Genomic DNA, 15293 nt, shown 5'->3' with positions numbered 1-15293 from the left:
TTTATTAAATCAAAAACAATAAAATTTTTGGACATTGTATATCTAAAAACATTAGAAATAATGTTTCGAGTGGTAAAAAAGACAATTCCTGACTGTATTCAAAAAATGTTTAAGCTAAGGCAGGGGATTTATAACTTAAGGGGGTTGTTAATGTTTGAAACATATAAAGCTAGAACTAATCTTAAGTACAGATGTGTGTCAGTTTTGGGTGTAAAATTATGGAATGGATTAAACGATGACATTAAGATGTGTAACTCTATGTTAGTTTTCAAGAAGACTTTAAAATCAAAAATTATCAAAGGTTACAATGAAATTGATTGAATTAGATTGTTGTTGTTTTTTATTTTTGATGTCTTATTGTGAATTATTTCTATGATAGTACAGGATAGGCAAAAATAAGCCCTGGGGCTTCAGCCTATTCCTTTTTCGGTTGCTGTCTGATTAATTCTTCTGAGAAAATGTAATTTTATATACTTATTTTTTGTTTTTAAACCGAAATAAATAAAGTATTCATTCATTCATTCATTCATTCATTCATTCATTCATTCATTCATTCATTCATTCATTCATTCATTCAATCATTGCAGACAAAACGTGATATGACTGCCAGAAACTCAGTGCAAATTCAATCTGATGGGTTACAACTCAAAATGTAGTAACACAAAATAGAGTCCTCTCGCTCTAATTTTCCTCTAACAGTTAAAAAAAGAAAATACAATTAACGTAGTGTTTAACCTTGTTACCGGTTTAATGGACATAAATACTTCCTAATTAGAATAAAAGAGAGATCAGCTACATAAAGAGTGAAGCACTGAATGATATTTTAAAGTGGGCACAGCAAACACAACATTTCAACAAGTTTTATTAAAATGTTTGCACAGATTTGTTTGAAAGACACAACAAAAAGGAAGAAATTACCACCTAAGTAGGGCTGCATCACTGGAGAAAACTCGGTTTACTGTGTGTCATGATAACGACCCTTACTTTGTTGTGTTGGTAATACTTTTAATTTACAATGCACAGCTAAAGTTGTGCTAATCTAGCTTAAGTTACTCCCTGTCTGTTTATGTTTAGCAAAAACATTGCTGTGGTTATTTCAACCTGCAATATATATATATATATATATATATATATATATAATACAGACTGCCATTTTGATTTTTGATAAAAAAAAAAAAGTGAAGAGATCAATGCTGATAGGATGCTTCAATATTGTCAAATAAAAGCAAATATAAATTATTTTTGCATTTGAAATGCAGTTTATTTGATTTCTCCAATTGGCTTTCAGTAGAAGAGAATAAAGAAGTTGCTTTCTTCCCACAATGTCACTGTGCAAACAACTTTAATACACACCGCACATCCCTTTCTTATTCTCTTTCAAAATGGGTTATGCTTTAATGCAGAAGAATAACACTGACGTTAAGGTGTGCAGTTACTCTGAATGTAACCAATACCAGCCTTCTAATCAAAATGAATCCTTTTAATTAATCCCAAGATTATTTCTTTGTGACCAGAAGGCAATCCTGAAATTATTACCCTTAATTACCAAAATCTCTTGCAGTTTAAATACTCTCCTGTTGACAAAATATTTCCCCCTTTATGCTGACCTTAATTTCGTTGGAAAAGCAGAAGCAGTAAAAGAAACCAATAAAGCCGCCCATGTTGTCTTAAGTGTCAAAATACAAAGTGTTGCTTAAATCAGAAGACTTTGGATCCAGTGCGCCCCTTCTTACCTTCACAGTGTCTCACATTAATGTTTAGGCATAAAAACCACTTCCAATGGAGCTGGTATCCATCATACATGCTCTACAAAACAACACTGATATACACCCGCAACATCTGTACTCTGCCTTCCTCTCACATTCTCACTGATGTAAAATGTTTGATGAGAAGCGAACTCACGCCACAGGATTGACATCACAAACAATCACTCATCTCGCAAACAGTGCTGAAGAGACGTCACGCACACACAAAATACTGAGAATAAATCCTGACAGAAGGTGAAACATTGAAAACGCAACATAAATCAGTGCAGGTTTAGAGGTACCAAGTGCACACGTACCTATCCAGAGCAATGCAGCACAGGTGCAGTATGGAGGCGGTGGTCAGCAGGACGTCCAGCGATGTCCGAACCAGACAGAACGTCTCACCGTAGATCCAGTGCTGGTGGACCAGTTCAATGGCCCCAAATGGCATCACCAGCACTGACACGAGCAAGTCAGCAAACGCCAGGGACACAATGAAGTAGTTGGTTTTAATTTTCCTGATGGAAGGGAAAAAAATAAATAAATAATGTGAAAAATAGCTTTTCTGATCAATAAATTATTTCTGATTCATAAACAATATTTATTTTAATACACAAATAGCTGAATGGCTTCTGGTGTGGACGGATCACATAAACACACCAGGAACCACCATGACCACAGAGGCAGCCACCACAGGAAAAGCCCAGGTCCAGGCACGCAGGGGCCCATGCCACACTTTTATGGGCTCCAGTGCAGGGTCCGTAGTCACCCAGACCACAGCCATTGGGACATTGGGAATGGCCCTGTGATGGACTGGTGACCTGTCCAAGGTATAGGCTGGGATAGACTGCAGCTTCCCCCTGACCCTGAATTAGATTAAGCGGTGCAGAAAATGAATTAAAATAAATAAATGGGTCCAATGGGATGCATCCAAAAAAATGTCATGTTCAGATGTGGACAAACTTAAATGTCTCCGCTTACAGGCTTTTAATTTGCTTTTAAAATTAAATTGTTTGTTTTCATTATTAGCTAACAACATAGCTTGAACAAAGCATAATCAAGATCTTATACCAAACAGTGTTGGACTATATTGAGGTTTTTCTAACCAAATAGGAGTACATTTCTTTAGATAACAAACTCTTGTGTTGACTTTTCCTAGAACAGTGACCCCCCCAGCAGCAGCTTATTAACAGCTCTGGATAAAAATGCATAATTTTCTTTGAAAATTCTTAAGGTGAAATTAACATTATCACCATCCCCCGTTTTTAAAGCAAATAGTCCAAATTGTTTAAAATGCTAAGGGTAATTTCTGAAGATTAAAATTCCGATTATCATCCAAACATTAAAATTATTCTGCAATCAGAAGACAAAGGAGGCAAATAGCGAATTTGGCTGGCATCAGGGCCAAGCTTCCAGGTGGAAGTGGGGGGGGGGGGTCATCCTGGTTCCATTACTCATTGATTAAGAGATTCCAGGAGAGAAGGACAAAGTAAAAATAAAAAATAAAGAGTGAAAGAGAGCAAGCATTTTCTTCTGTGCAGTTGGAAAAAAAGAAGCAGATAGAACAAACTTAAATGTGGAGCCACAGAAAGAAGATTTGGGGGGATTCATTCTGCTAATTGGGAGCCTAAGACAAAAAAGAAGAGTCTAAATTTGAAACCACCTTGATTGTCCTGACTTACACCTACAGGGTGCTATAATTTTCTTAATGAAAAAAGGTGGTTTCCTTTATTTAAGCATCACAGCTGTCAAGTGCAAGTCATGCTACTCATACAAAGTATTCTTGAGATAAATAAAAGAGACAAACTTGACAATAAGGCTGATCCCATTATATATTTATATATATATATATATTTTTTTTTTGCTGAAATATTTTCAAAAGCAGTTTTGAGTAAAGTGATATTTAACAGGAAAATGAGCATGACACATGAGTGCAACGAGACCACGAAGATGGTGCTTGGTTATATCAAAGTCACACAGTTGTAGGGCACATTCACACCAGCCTTTTCGATTCGAATCCTAGTCTGTTTGCTCAGAAATTTAGCTTTGTTTGGGATATTGTGGATGTGCAAACAAATTCTGATACTAATCAAACAAGCGCACTATTTCCTCCTAGAAACAGGCTTTGGTCCCCTTCAAATGGACACATATTCTTTCCCAACATTCTCCTGCATTGTAATATATATAATAACACGGTATAATAAAAGTAGTATAATAGCTGTAGGATACATGTATTTATGGGGAATATACAGATCTTTAATTGTTTTTTTAAGTAGTGCAGGGTCTTGTGCTGAAGAATGACTTAAGTTTCCAATCTTAAGCAGTTTTGTTATCTTTCTGATATTTGTTATGGACAGCCCCTTAGCTGTTGTTGCCCTGCAGCCTCCCGAGCCTGAGAAACCATGATTCACAACTTTTTTCTCAGCCTGGGGCATCACACAATAGCAGTGTTTTGCTTTATGGCACTGTGTCACATTCCAGCAACTGGATATCAACACAAAGGCCATTCTGAATGGCAGATTTGGCTAAAAAAGAAAGAGGACAGTGAGGACAAGAGGACAAGAGATCGGACAAGAGATCGGACAAGAGTCAGCATCTGACTGACTTTTACAGGCTGGAGAGAGTTCAGAGAAGAGACAGGATGCAAGAACAATGCCGAATTAGCCTCCGTTTGGTGGTACCAAAGTTAATCAGTGGGGCTTTAAAGTATGTGCCACAGACACATTTTGTGTCACTTTCTTGAGCTTTATTGTCACATAAACACACACACACTGATGTCTCTAGGGAGGCTTTGTGCTTGGTAAACAAAACTGCTGACACAAGGTGACAGTAGGGCCTGCCAATCAGCAAGCTGTAACACCAGGGACTTAATATCTGTAACTATTCTGATGAATCACAATAAGTGATCAGTCACAACACAATTAGTGAAAAAATGATCAACATGATGGACAACAATGCATTTAGCTCATTTGGCTGATTAGTTTGTTCTTTGATCTGTTATGGTTTATTACACAAAATCCTAGCAGTGTGTGATCTTTCCTTTTTATTCTGCAACAAGACAAGTAAAAAGTTGGTCAGTTGTGCAGCATTCTCTCTGGGCTGTACATGGTCTGCAGTCTATAAATAGCCTCTGTAAAAGCTGATGGCTGCGAGGCTTTTCCATTTGCTACTCTCTAACCCAAACAGTCCCTTAAAACAGGCAGTTAGTGATGGGACCAACCAGCTGTCTGCTTGTGGAGCTCACGTAAATCCTGCTAGACACACATGTTAAACACATGGGTGCACACAAATGGATGGAATCATAGACAAATGCTGTACACTAGCGATGAATGAGCACATATTTACACATTACACACACACAAAGTTGTGTCGGTAGTAATTCAGGATGGTTTAGAAACCATTAATAAACCCCTGAAAGGAAGGTGTTGTGTTTAGTTAGCATGATATACTGTGTTTTGCTTAATGTGCTATGAATAAATAAACTTTATTAGAAGAGACCTGGGTGTGTGTGCGGTTGGTGTAATTACAGATGCATGCATTGGTATAATGCAACGCAAGAAAATCCATAAACAGGGACTTAAACAGAATGAAGCAAAGAAGAAAAAAGGAATGGGCATACCATATATTTGTATAATTTCTATTCATCTTTATGCAATTATTTAATGTAAATTTTAGCTGAGACAACAGAGCATTTACTCTAGGTACACTGTTGCTGAAATGCTCATGGGGCACGGCTAAAGTCTTCTGTTAAATTTGGTCTTAAAACCTAATTATTTGCCACTCCTTTTCATTAAGGTAGAAAGTTTTTGAATAGATTTTCTTGCAAGAGAATCTTAATTGTCCTATTCAGTGTTTTTTTTTATTTTTTCGTTTTTTATAAACCTTGCTGTATTTCTTTTAATGTCTCATCTGCAGCACTTTGAGTTGTCCTAAATATAAGCCTGCCTTGCCTCTGTGAAACATGGATTAATATACATCCTCTCGCTTGGTGTAATTCTGATGTGATGTGTTGGAGATGGGAAGTTTGGCAACATAGTGGCCATGCTGGTCTAACAACTGCCATTGTGAATTATGTTGTGCACAACACTCTGTGTTAACTAGTTGTTATAAATGTGCTTAGATTTGATTAAAATGGAACACTTGTGCATTTTTTTTGCTCCTTTTAAACCAGTTTATTGTTTATAATAATATTATACCTCCTGCAGAGCTGAATATAAAAAGAAAACTACCTGCATTTTAAGTATTTTAATTGAAAATGAACTATTCAACTTGATTTCTCTTGAAGATCACAGATTTAATTTAAATAACTAAAACATATTCAAATCACTAACATCTAATTAGTTAACTAAAAATTAACTTGAGTTTAAAATCATCCTCATCTCAAATACATGTAAGCAACCAGCTCTTATGTTAGCATAATTATTTACATAAAAACCAACAGCCTTGAAGCTGTAACTGAGGTCAATAAATCAGCTATACACAGCAACCAGTCACATAGTGGTCCCATCCTGGAATAAAGTCACCTTCATATTGCATTTTACACATAAAGACCCTTAATTTGTGAATTTCTATACCACCAGATATATGAGGTAGCCTAAAAGTAGTGTAAAATAGCTCACTGGTGTATGGCTTAGACTGTCTAAGTAAAATAAACCTGCAAGAAAACTGAACTCATGAAAAGTTTGAGAGATTTAAGACTCCTTTGCTTTTATCATTTTGACAATTTTTCTGAGTCGTTCAGAGACTTGCTCTCTCATTTATATGATACGCTTTTTACATAACACAACACCACAAATTTTCCACAGAAGTTAGAATTAATTTTATTTAATAATGCTCTAGCATTAGTTTGTGTAATATTTTTCATTCATAATAGCAAATCTTACCTGGTATTGACATTTCTAATCCAATTTCTCATTGGTCTTGAATGCACTAATTGTAGTGCAACAGTTTTTATTTTTAATTACGAAAGCAATCATCGCTTAAAAATTTGGCAATATGAGAACCAGCTTAAGGAATTTACAGTAGTATGTAAGCTGATATATGATATGAAAATTGCTAAGTGATTTTTGACAATCATTAAGCTGCCTCTTGGCTGGCTGTTACTCTATCTACAGTGCTGCACTTCAAACACTGTGGGCCAGTTTGACAGAAACCCTGAAATGAGATTTTGCATTAAAAAAGAGTCAATACAACTGCCCCAGTTTAGATAAAGAAAATATTAGTATATGAAAAGAAAGGAAGAAAATTCTTAGTCAAGTATTTAGTATATGTCCTAGTCTGGAACCAGTTTGCTGTGTGTCTTAATCTTAACTCTCAGGCTAATTACTCAGACATGGAAATATCATAGTTTAAGGGTTAGTGTTTGTAATTTGCATCCACATTTACTTTTGCATTGTGGCTTGAAAATGTAGGACAGACTCAAGATTCACCCCATTGAGTGGAGTGGGCCACTTCACCCCCTGAGACCAGATGCAAGGATAAGTGCTGTATATTCATGGTTGAAAAAAGAGCTGTAGTGACAATCATGAGAGACTAATGTTCCTGACATCATAACGATGGGACTGCCTACAGAGCTGTTCAGTGTCCAGTATAAACAGTGAGCAGGCTGTGTGGCAGCATGTCTCTGTGTGAGTGGGTTTCATGTCCACACATTAGACAAGACACACAGAGAAACATGAGGTGGTGTTTATGTGGTGGTTATTGATGAGTGGTTTAACACCCTCTTAATCACCTTCTGCTCGTATCAACTCTAGCAGAAGACTCCATGTGTGTGTAAAGTGCCTCTAAGTTTCTTCTCCTAGAAAAAAAACTCACTTGTTGTCTCCTGCTATAACGGACACGTAGCTGGAGCTGTCGTCTCAGCCGTGGAAGATGCAGTTAAAAACTTTATAGATGGGTTGAAATCAATGAGAAGCTTGAGTTTGACGATGGGTGTGGTCCACCAACATGCCAACCATGTTGTCTGGCTCATAAGAACATCATGCATTCATCGTGCTTTTACCACACAGAAAGGACTAAGATAGAATGTTCTGTGCTTTAAATGCAGTTAATCTTCACAGCATATCAGGATTTCGTCAAAGTCTTAAGACTAAGCTGACTGTCATTTAGTTTATTCGATTATAATATAAAATGTAAGGGTAATACATCATTTTTAAACTTCTTCCTTGCAATTAGAAATTATTATTACCTTCTAGGTTAAATGACCCTCTTAATAGTTTTGTCATCTTCTGTAACTGTAATGTGACGAAACAAGTAAAATAAATAAAACATAACTTTTTTTTATGCCATGATTTCAAATTTTGTACAGAATTTCCTAAATGTTTTATTTCTATCTCAGTTTAACACTTTATTTACTTCTTTTAACATGACAGATGACAGTATCTTTAAACCTGCCGCCCTGCACAAGCAACTCATGGTGTAACGTTAGCTTTAGCATGCTTAGCTTTGCATAGTTTTCAGGATGGTGAAGGATGGTTAGCATACAAATGTTGCTAGACATTTTGTCACTTTGCCACTTTGTTTATCTTTGGGATACACACAATACCAGTCAAAGGTTTGGACACATTTTCTCATTAGTTTTAATTGGAATGTGTGTCTTCCTGTGTTTTCTATGTTCTTGATCAATTTTCCTCAATTTCTTACCACACAAGGTGGCCGGTGTTGGGTTATATGAGTTTTCTGGTTGCTGATATTTCATTTAGTTTTCTTTGAGTGGGTTTAGGACTTTTTAGATAGTATCTTGAACTACTGTTTGCCTCTTGACTCCTCTTCAATAAACCTTTTTTTTATTTAACCTCCTGACTACCAGTAGTATAAATTTGTCCTCTGTGGAGGACATTTGTAAACCTGAATATCTCCCCTGCACGCTATTAAACCCACTCATTTTGTTCTCTAAAAAGGACATCCAGGGCTTTTGAATGGTACCACATTTATAGGGGTGGGCTTTGGGAACATCCTGTTTTTCTTCAAGGAAAATGGCATTCATTACCACAACCACATTTCATAAGAAGAGGAAAAGTAAGTGCATAACTTCTTTTTGTGCAAATGTAGTCCTGAAGTATTATTGTAATATTTCTTTATGATATCTCTTGAGAACACATTAAACCATTTTCTAAATGAATATAACAACATTTTACCACAACATTTAAGAGTTTGAGAATTGTCTTCTGTAGTGGACATTTGTAGCTATTTCCTGAATTTTGTTCTGCATTTTTCAATTAAGAAGAACGAGTTTCATTGTCAGAGTTTTCTCATTAACCTTCAAACAGTCGGGGGAATAAAAAAAAAATATTAATTAAACAATTTTTTTTCTTGTAGTCAGGAGGTTAAGACAAACTTTAGGTTGGACTTTATCTGGTTTCCTCAGTCAAACAAGTTTTAAAACCTTCTTAAAGATGAGTGTTTGCATGATGGACATGCTACCGTCTGGATGTCCGTTTGTTGGAGTAAATTTTGTTTGCCTGTATGAAATAGCTTTGTTTGTTAATGATGTGATCAGCTCTAATTTTAGTCACAAACACACACCCAAGGGATACCCTACTAAGGAGATATGCATCTGTGTTTTATATCTGACATTGTGTGACTGGGTCTGTGTGCATAGTTCCCAGTGGACATCAGGACAATGAGGCAGATAGAACAAAAACCATGTGTCATTGTTCTCTCCTTAGGGACAGGAGACAACACAGCAGAAATTTTGTCTGTTCTTTAATATACAAACATGCTCATTTATGTTACACAAAATAATTACCCCCATTTTACTGCTGTCTCTTTTATTTAAATGAAAATTTCAAAGACTGTCCAACACAGAAACACATCCCCCCTCATGCCAACAAAGGTCACCCTGAGGTTTCAGAATATCATGAAATAAAAAGAGATAAGGAGAGGAACTGACCAACGATATTAAAGACAGCATGAGACACCAAGAAGAGAGAGACAACACAAGGGCAAAAGAGAAAGAAAAGTGGAGAGGATGGGAGGAAGGAGACATGTAAAATCAGTCATTGCAGTGACAGCAGCCCCCACGTGAGCAGCAGTCTGCCAGATAGCCTGCCAGCTCAGCCCCCGTCACCCCAGCTTTGCATGCATCACATGTGTTTCTCCTCTAACCCCCACTCTACAGACTCACCTCCTACTTTCACTGTGAAATCCATACTCATTTAACATGAAATATGTCTCATTTAACTGCCGTAGCCATTTTAAAGATGGACTGAAACACACTGAGAGGCATTTCGTTTCATTGAAGCTCCCCCGCTCTACTACTCTATGACAACTGTCCCAGTTATGCCAGCAGATGCTTTGTTACACAGAAGCATCTGGAAAGTAGTTGCTGGCAAGTGTTTTGAACAGAGTGAGCTCTTTCAAATATCTGTCACATCAACAAACCAGCAGAACAGATCTAATAACAAACAGATACAGTCATGTAAAAAGGAAGTGCTCCCTTGTCCAGTACTAATGTTTTATGCATAAGAACTTATTAAAGACAAAAAAAAAAACAATAATAAGCCCACACTGACTTCTTCCAAAAGAATGTGCTTGATTAATTTATCATCAATGTGAGCACCTCTATGAAAGCAGCACTCAGGTGTATGTTAACACAACGACAAGGGTGAAAAACATCAGCAAAGATCTTAGAGAAGAAATTGTGGCTGCCCATCAGTCTTGGAAACACTACCATTTGACATCATGGAAATATTATTCTTCTCTATACAAATGGAAACATTCAAGATCTTCTCAAGACTGGACATTTCAGCAATTTCAGTCCAAAGATCAGACCATCACACCTGCAAAAAACCCAAGAACTAAATGTCATATTCTACAGGCTTCAGATGGCATGTGAGATATTAAAGTGTTAAACTACTTTTTCCGCAACTCCATCCACTGCAGAATTTGAAAAATTCCTGAAACTTCAAGGGTTGGGGGGGTTCCCTTCCTGAATACCCCTCAGCTGTATATTAACAAGGTAGTCCTGAATGGTATCAGTCTGAGCCGTTAGCGCTGTTACGCTGACTTGTCAGCAGCTCCAGCAGCCCTGGAAAGCTGTGGAGACTCGCGGCAGGTTGTGGCAGCTGCAGGAAGTGCCGCTGTAAGTTGTTAGCCACAACTTGAGCTGCTTTCTTTCGCCAGATGAGGATCAGCAGGTAAATAATAAAGTCTGGTGTTACTTTTACTCCCCTCAAAAACACAAACCTCTGTGAAAGAATAGAGTGAAAGAAAAAGTCTGAAACCGACAAATCTACACTATTTAAGCTCACAGCTCTTCATATGTGTGGGTGTGCATGGTTTTCTATGCCTGCAAGGCGAGGACCCAGTTATCTGCATCTGGAGGGAGGGGCTGTGAGGTTTCTAAAGTTTTGTCATGACGTAGATAACCTCTCTACATCACGAAAAACATAACCTGGTTTTACCCTGTAGAGGGCGTTATGAGCCCTTTTTAACCCACAAAATCCCATTTTTAAAATAAATTAAAAAATACAAATTTTAGCAACAGTATATTTAGTTTTCATCACAACTAAGTAATTCTGTGTTGTTTACAACTCAAAAACACATTTTTGGGTGCACTACCCCTTTAATGTTCATGATAATTTGTAAATCTACACAACAGACATGTTTACATGACAGTTTTAATTCCCCTTTAATTCAGAATAAAAATTAAATCCTCTTTAAAATGACCTTGTAAACACCTCATTGCAAATGAAAATGGCCATTCTGAATTGAACTTAAATCCAAAGTAAGTGGCTGGTTTATTCTGATTTGAAATCTGAAGTAAATAATTTCTTGATCATGTATACGTTCATTCCACTATAAATTAATTCTGGTCATTCTGGGCATGCTCGTTCCCTTGTCCTCTGGTGATGATGGTACGGTACTCTATCTCCATTCTCCTCAGCTGGCCAAAGTGAAGTAGTATGCTGGTGTCGAGCTGCTGCTTCAAAATTAAAATCAGAATCAAAGCAAACTTTTTACTTATTGTTTTGTTCTTCAATGATGTAGTTGAAAAGAATAAAGGCCAATAAACGTGTTTTCCATTAACCTAAATTCAGAATGACCATTTCCACATAAATGTGAAGGATAATGCTTTACTTCTGCACGAAAAAGTACAATGTAACTGTGGCCAGTGTAATATGTCATGTGTTGTTGGTCAACAAAGGTTGTATTTACCTCTTTTTAAAAAACACATAAGACCACTTAATCCATGAAGTCCTGACATGTGAAACCTTTGAGAAAAGTTGTAGTTTTTGTTTCTCATAAATGTAAGTAGGTAAAGCAAATAAATCTGAAATGAAATCCCACCTGAGTTGTCTGTCCTTGCAGACGGCCACCATTACTAGCAGGTTTCCCAGGACACTCATCAGCATGACCAGAGACAGGAAGCAGATCAGAGCTATTCGCTGTGGCATGCTGTCGCTATGGAAACATGAAGAAAATAGAATTAATTAAATAAAAACAAAAAAGCATATTTAAAGTGAGAATAAATAAATAAAAAAAAAAGTTTAGCTGCACTAAGACAAGTAGTTTATGTACAAGTCAATCTATTTTTTCTTTGGTATCTTTGTTTAAGTGAAAGTTGCTAGAACCAAAACATTCAGCTGCTAGCGAACAATATTTACATTTCCTCTGTCTCCAAGGCAGCCTGCTAGTTTCGAACAACCAGCCAAGCACAAAAACTGACTTCATATTATGGAGGTTTGAAACAGATAACTAATGCACTACCATATGTAATGTGAGAAAAAAGTTTATGCTAAAAAATGTCAGTTATTCTGCGCTTACTGATTACTTCCACCTACATAAGCACTCAAAAGGTTTAATATCACAGGGAGTAATAGGTTTCACATTTGTGGCTGATTGGTAATAAATGGGGAAGGAAGCGTCTGTGGTAGCCTGAGCTGCGACTGCAGCTGGAGCTGTGCAGAAAAAGAAATCTGAGCCGCCTGCAGAAAACATCAACTCAGGAATGGTTTCACAATCCAAACTCTCAGCCACACCGTTTGGTAAAGATATCTGTGGCAGGTTATTTATTGTAAAGAGCTGTCAAACAGATTCATCTAAGCAGTTAGGTAACATTTTTCTACTGTGATAAATCTGAGCAAATACAGCCAGCACTGTTCATTAAGTCATTTTTCTGAATGATGTTAGAAAAAAATGTCTTAGTTTTTTTGATCTTATTCATTGATTTTTATTATAATTATTTAATCTCCAAGTGCTTGCCAGTTTAACAGTATGGAAATGTCTGGTCTGAGAAGGCCACAGCTGGAAGGCAACCAACATAGATACAAACTTTATTAAGTTCACTTAGCTAGTACTGGTTTGGACCCCCTTTGCCTTCAGAACTGCCTTGATTTTTTTGGAATAGATTTAACAAGGTGCTGGAAACATTTCTCAAAAGTTTTGCTCCACTTTGACATTATAGCATCGCACAGCTGCTGCAGGTTTGTCAGCTGCACATCCATGATGAGAATCTCCCGTTCTACCACATCCCAAAGCTGCTTTATTGGATTGAGATCTTATGGCTGTGGAGACCGTTGGAGTACAGAGAACACTTTGTCATATTCAAGAAAGCAGTTGGAGATGATTTAAGCTTTGTGACAAGGTGTGTTATCCTGCTGAAAGTAGCCATCATAGTGGTCATAATACAATACTCAGTACAAACAGAGCATGATTTAAACATCACAGCCTACCAAAGGGGCCTAATGTGTGCAATTGTGTCCAATTTAGATGATCATGTGTGAATTGTGGCTTCAGTTTGCGGTTCTTAGCGGACAGGAGTCGCATCCAACACCCACACCACAGTGAAATTCACTCACTTTTGAACTTCAGCTAAATGCCTTGACGTTGAGTTGCTGCCATGCGATTGGCTGATCATCCATTTTAGTTAAAATATAATTGAACAGCTGTACCTAATAAAATGGCCGGTGAGTGCATTTAATATCTGTGGTGTGCATTGTGATTTTACATCGAAGCATTTTAATTTGTCCAAACAGACTTTGTTTTGTTTTCCTCATTAGCAAAGTTAATTAAAGCTAGTCTGATATCTGTCAATCAGCATCCTTAAGACACCACCGTCCAAGAGTTTGTGAGCAGAAAACGCATCTCATTTTCTTCAGCTTCTGAAACCTAACAATCTTAGTGGTTGTTTTAATTGTTCACATTTAGTCGAGGGGTTACACATTTTTCTGTAAAGTGACAAACTCAGAATGCAAATGGATCTCTGCTTGACTTTTATAGCTCTTGTCTAAATATGATTCATTTCTAGACTTTTGAAACTGCTGAACAAAATTCAGTGTCTTTAACACTAACACTACATCTAAAGTTTTTTGATATTTGATTGACTTGCCAAAGATACCTTAATCTGACACTGCTGTCAAAAAGAGACAGACACCTCTTTTGTTAATGTGATAAAAATGCTGCATGGCATACTCCTAAACCAAGCTGGTAACATTTAAGAAAACCATGTGTAAGGTGCTTATTCATGATTCTCTAAGGGAAATATGATATATTTATAGCAGAAAAACTGCAGGCATTGCATTTTTGCTCCTATGCATATAACCTTGGCATTGCTTCAACAACACACCTTAAGGTGAAGCAAAGTATCCGGCATGAGTTAGGAATTGAAACCCAAAGAGAGAGCTGTGTGGCGTTCTAAAATGTCTTGTTAAATTGTAGACATGTTTGACATTGGTAATGCATGAAAGTGATCCTCCTGAGGCTTGTGGTCTTTTGCACTTGACTACAGGGAGCGAGGAGGGGAGTGTCACAGGAAAAAAAAAAAAAAACATACACTCATTACTGACTGACTATGCACAGCCCTCCACCTAGGCAATTTAAAAAAAAATCACTTGCATGTCTACGCTCTGCAAGTCACAAAAAAGTTAAACATAATATGCTAATATAAAGCTCTGTTAGATTCAGGAGCCATGCCTTGTCCCTGTCTGCCAAATTATTTTACTTGCAGCATCTGAGGTTCAAAGCCAAAATGATAGTGTGCAAATGAAGCTTTCTCTTTGATCAGTGTTGCCAACACACTAATCAGATCAAATGGGAACACTGACAGCTTCTCAACAGAGGTATCATTACTAAAAAAGGAGAGAAAATGCTTCAGTGAAGCAACACTGATCTTCTTTGATCTTCAAATTGTTGGCTACAGAATCTGACCTTCCTCTAAACGAAACATTGATATGCATGTTAGTGTAGTAGCGTCTACCTTTTATCAGCTGGAGACATGACGAGCAGTATCAAGTACAAGTGTCTTCTTTCATTCAAGAGCTGTTGATGAGTTAGACAATGAACCAGTCAGATGCAGAAGCTAGAGAAAGCTCCCTGCAAACTCTCAAAACACACTAATCATTAGCTTGTAAATTTAAAAGCTGTTGGCATATGCCTCCTAATTTTTAAGCAAAGATTGATCTCAGCTGTCCAGTTTTAATGACATTATTAAGGTTTTGCATCAGCAACAGGACTGTTATGCTAAAATGAGGTAAGCGGGTGCATAATGTTTTCTTTTCCCCTCCATGTCCAGCATACTGAGATGATGTTCTACATTTTAATTGGCAC

The 15293-nt window shown here is 37.0% G+C and overlaps 1 protein-coding gene across 4 annotated transcripts in view; it reads right to left on the bottom strand.

Annotated features, from left to right (window-relative positions):
• The window catches only part of htr4 (5-hydroxytryptamine receptor 4), a 259262-nt gene that overhangs the window by 104896 nt on the left and 139073 nt on the right, over positions 1-15293 (bottom strand). For all 4 annotated transcript variants that reach the window (XM_041990011.1, XM_041990012.1, XM_041990014.1 and 1 more), the window contains 2 exons: positions 12036-12149; positions 2063-2263 (listed from right to left, as the gene is read on the bottom strand). In XM_041990011.1, coding sequence (XP_041845945.1) covers positions 2063-2263; positions 12036-12149 — 315 coding nt within the window. The remainder of the gene's footprint in view (positions 1-2062; positions 2264-12035; positions 12150-15293) is intronic.

This window comes from Melanotaenia boesemani, chromosome 7 (genome assembly GCF_017639745.1).
Source record: "Melanotaenia boesemani isolate fMelBoe1 chromosome 7, fMelBoe1.pri, whole genome shotgun sequence".
NCBI lineage: Eukaryota > Metazoa > Chordata > Actinopteri > Atheriniformes > Melanotaeniidae > Melanotaenia > Melanotaenia boesemani.
Note: the sequence above shows the minus strand (reverse complement) of the source record. Positions and strands in the feature narration are given on the sequence as shown.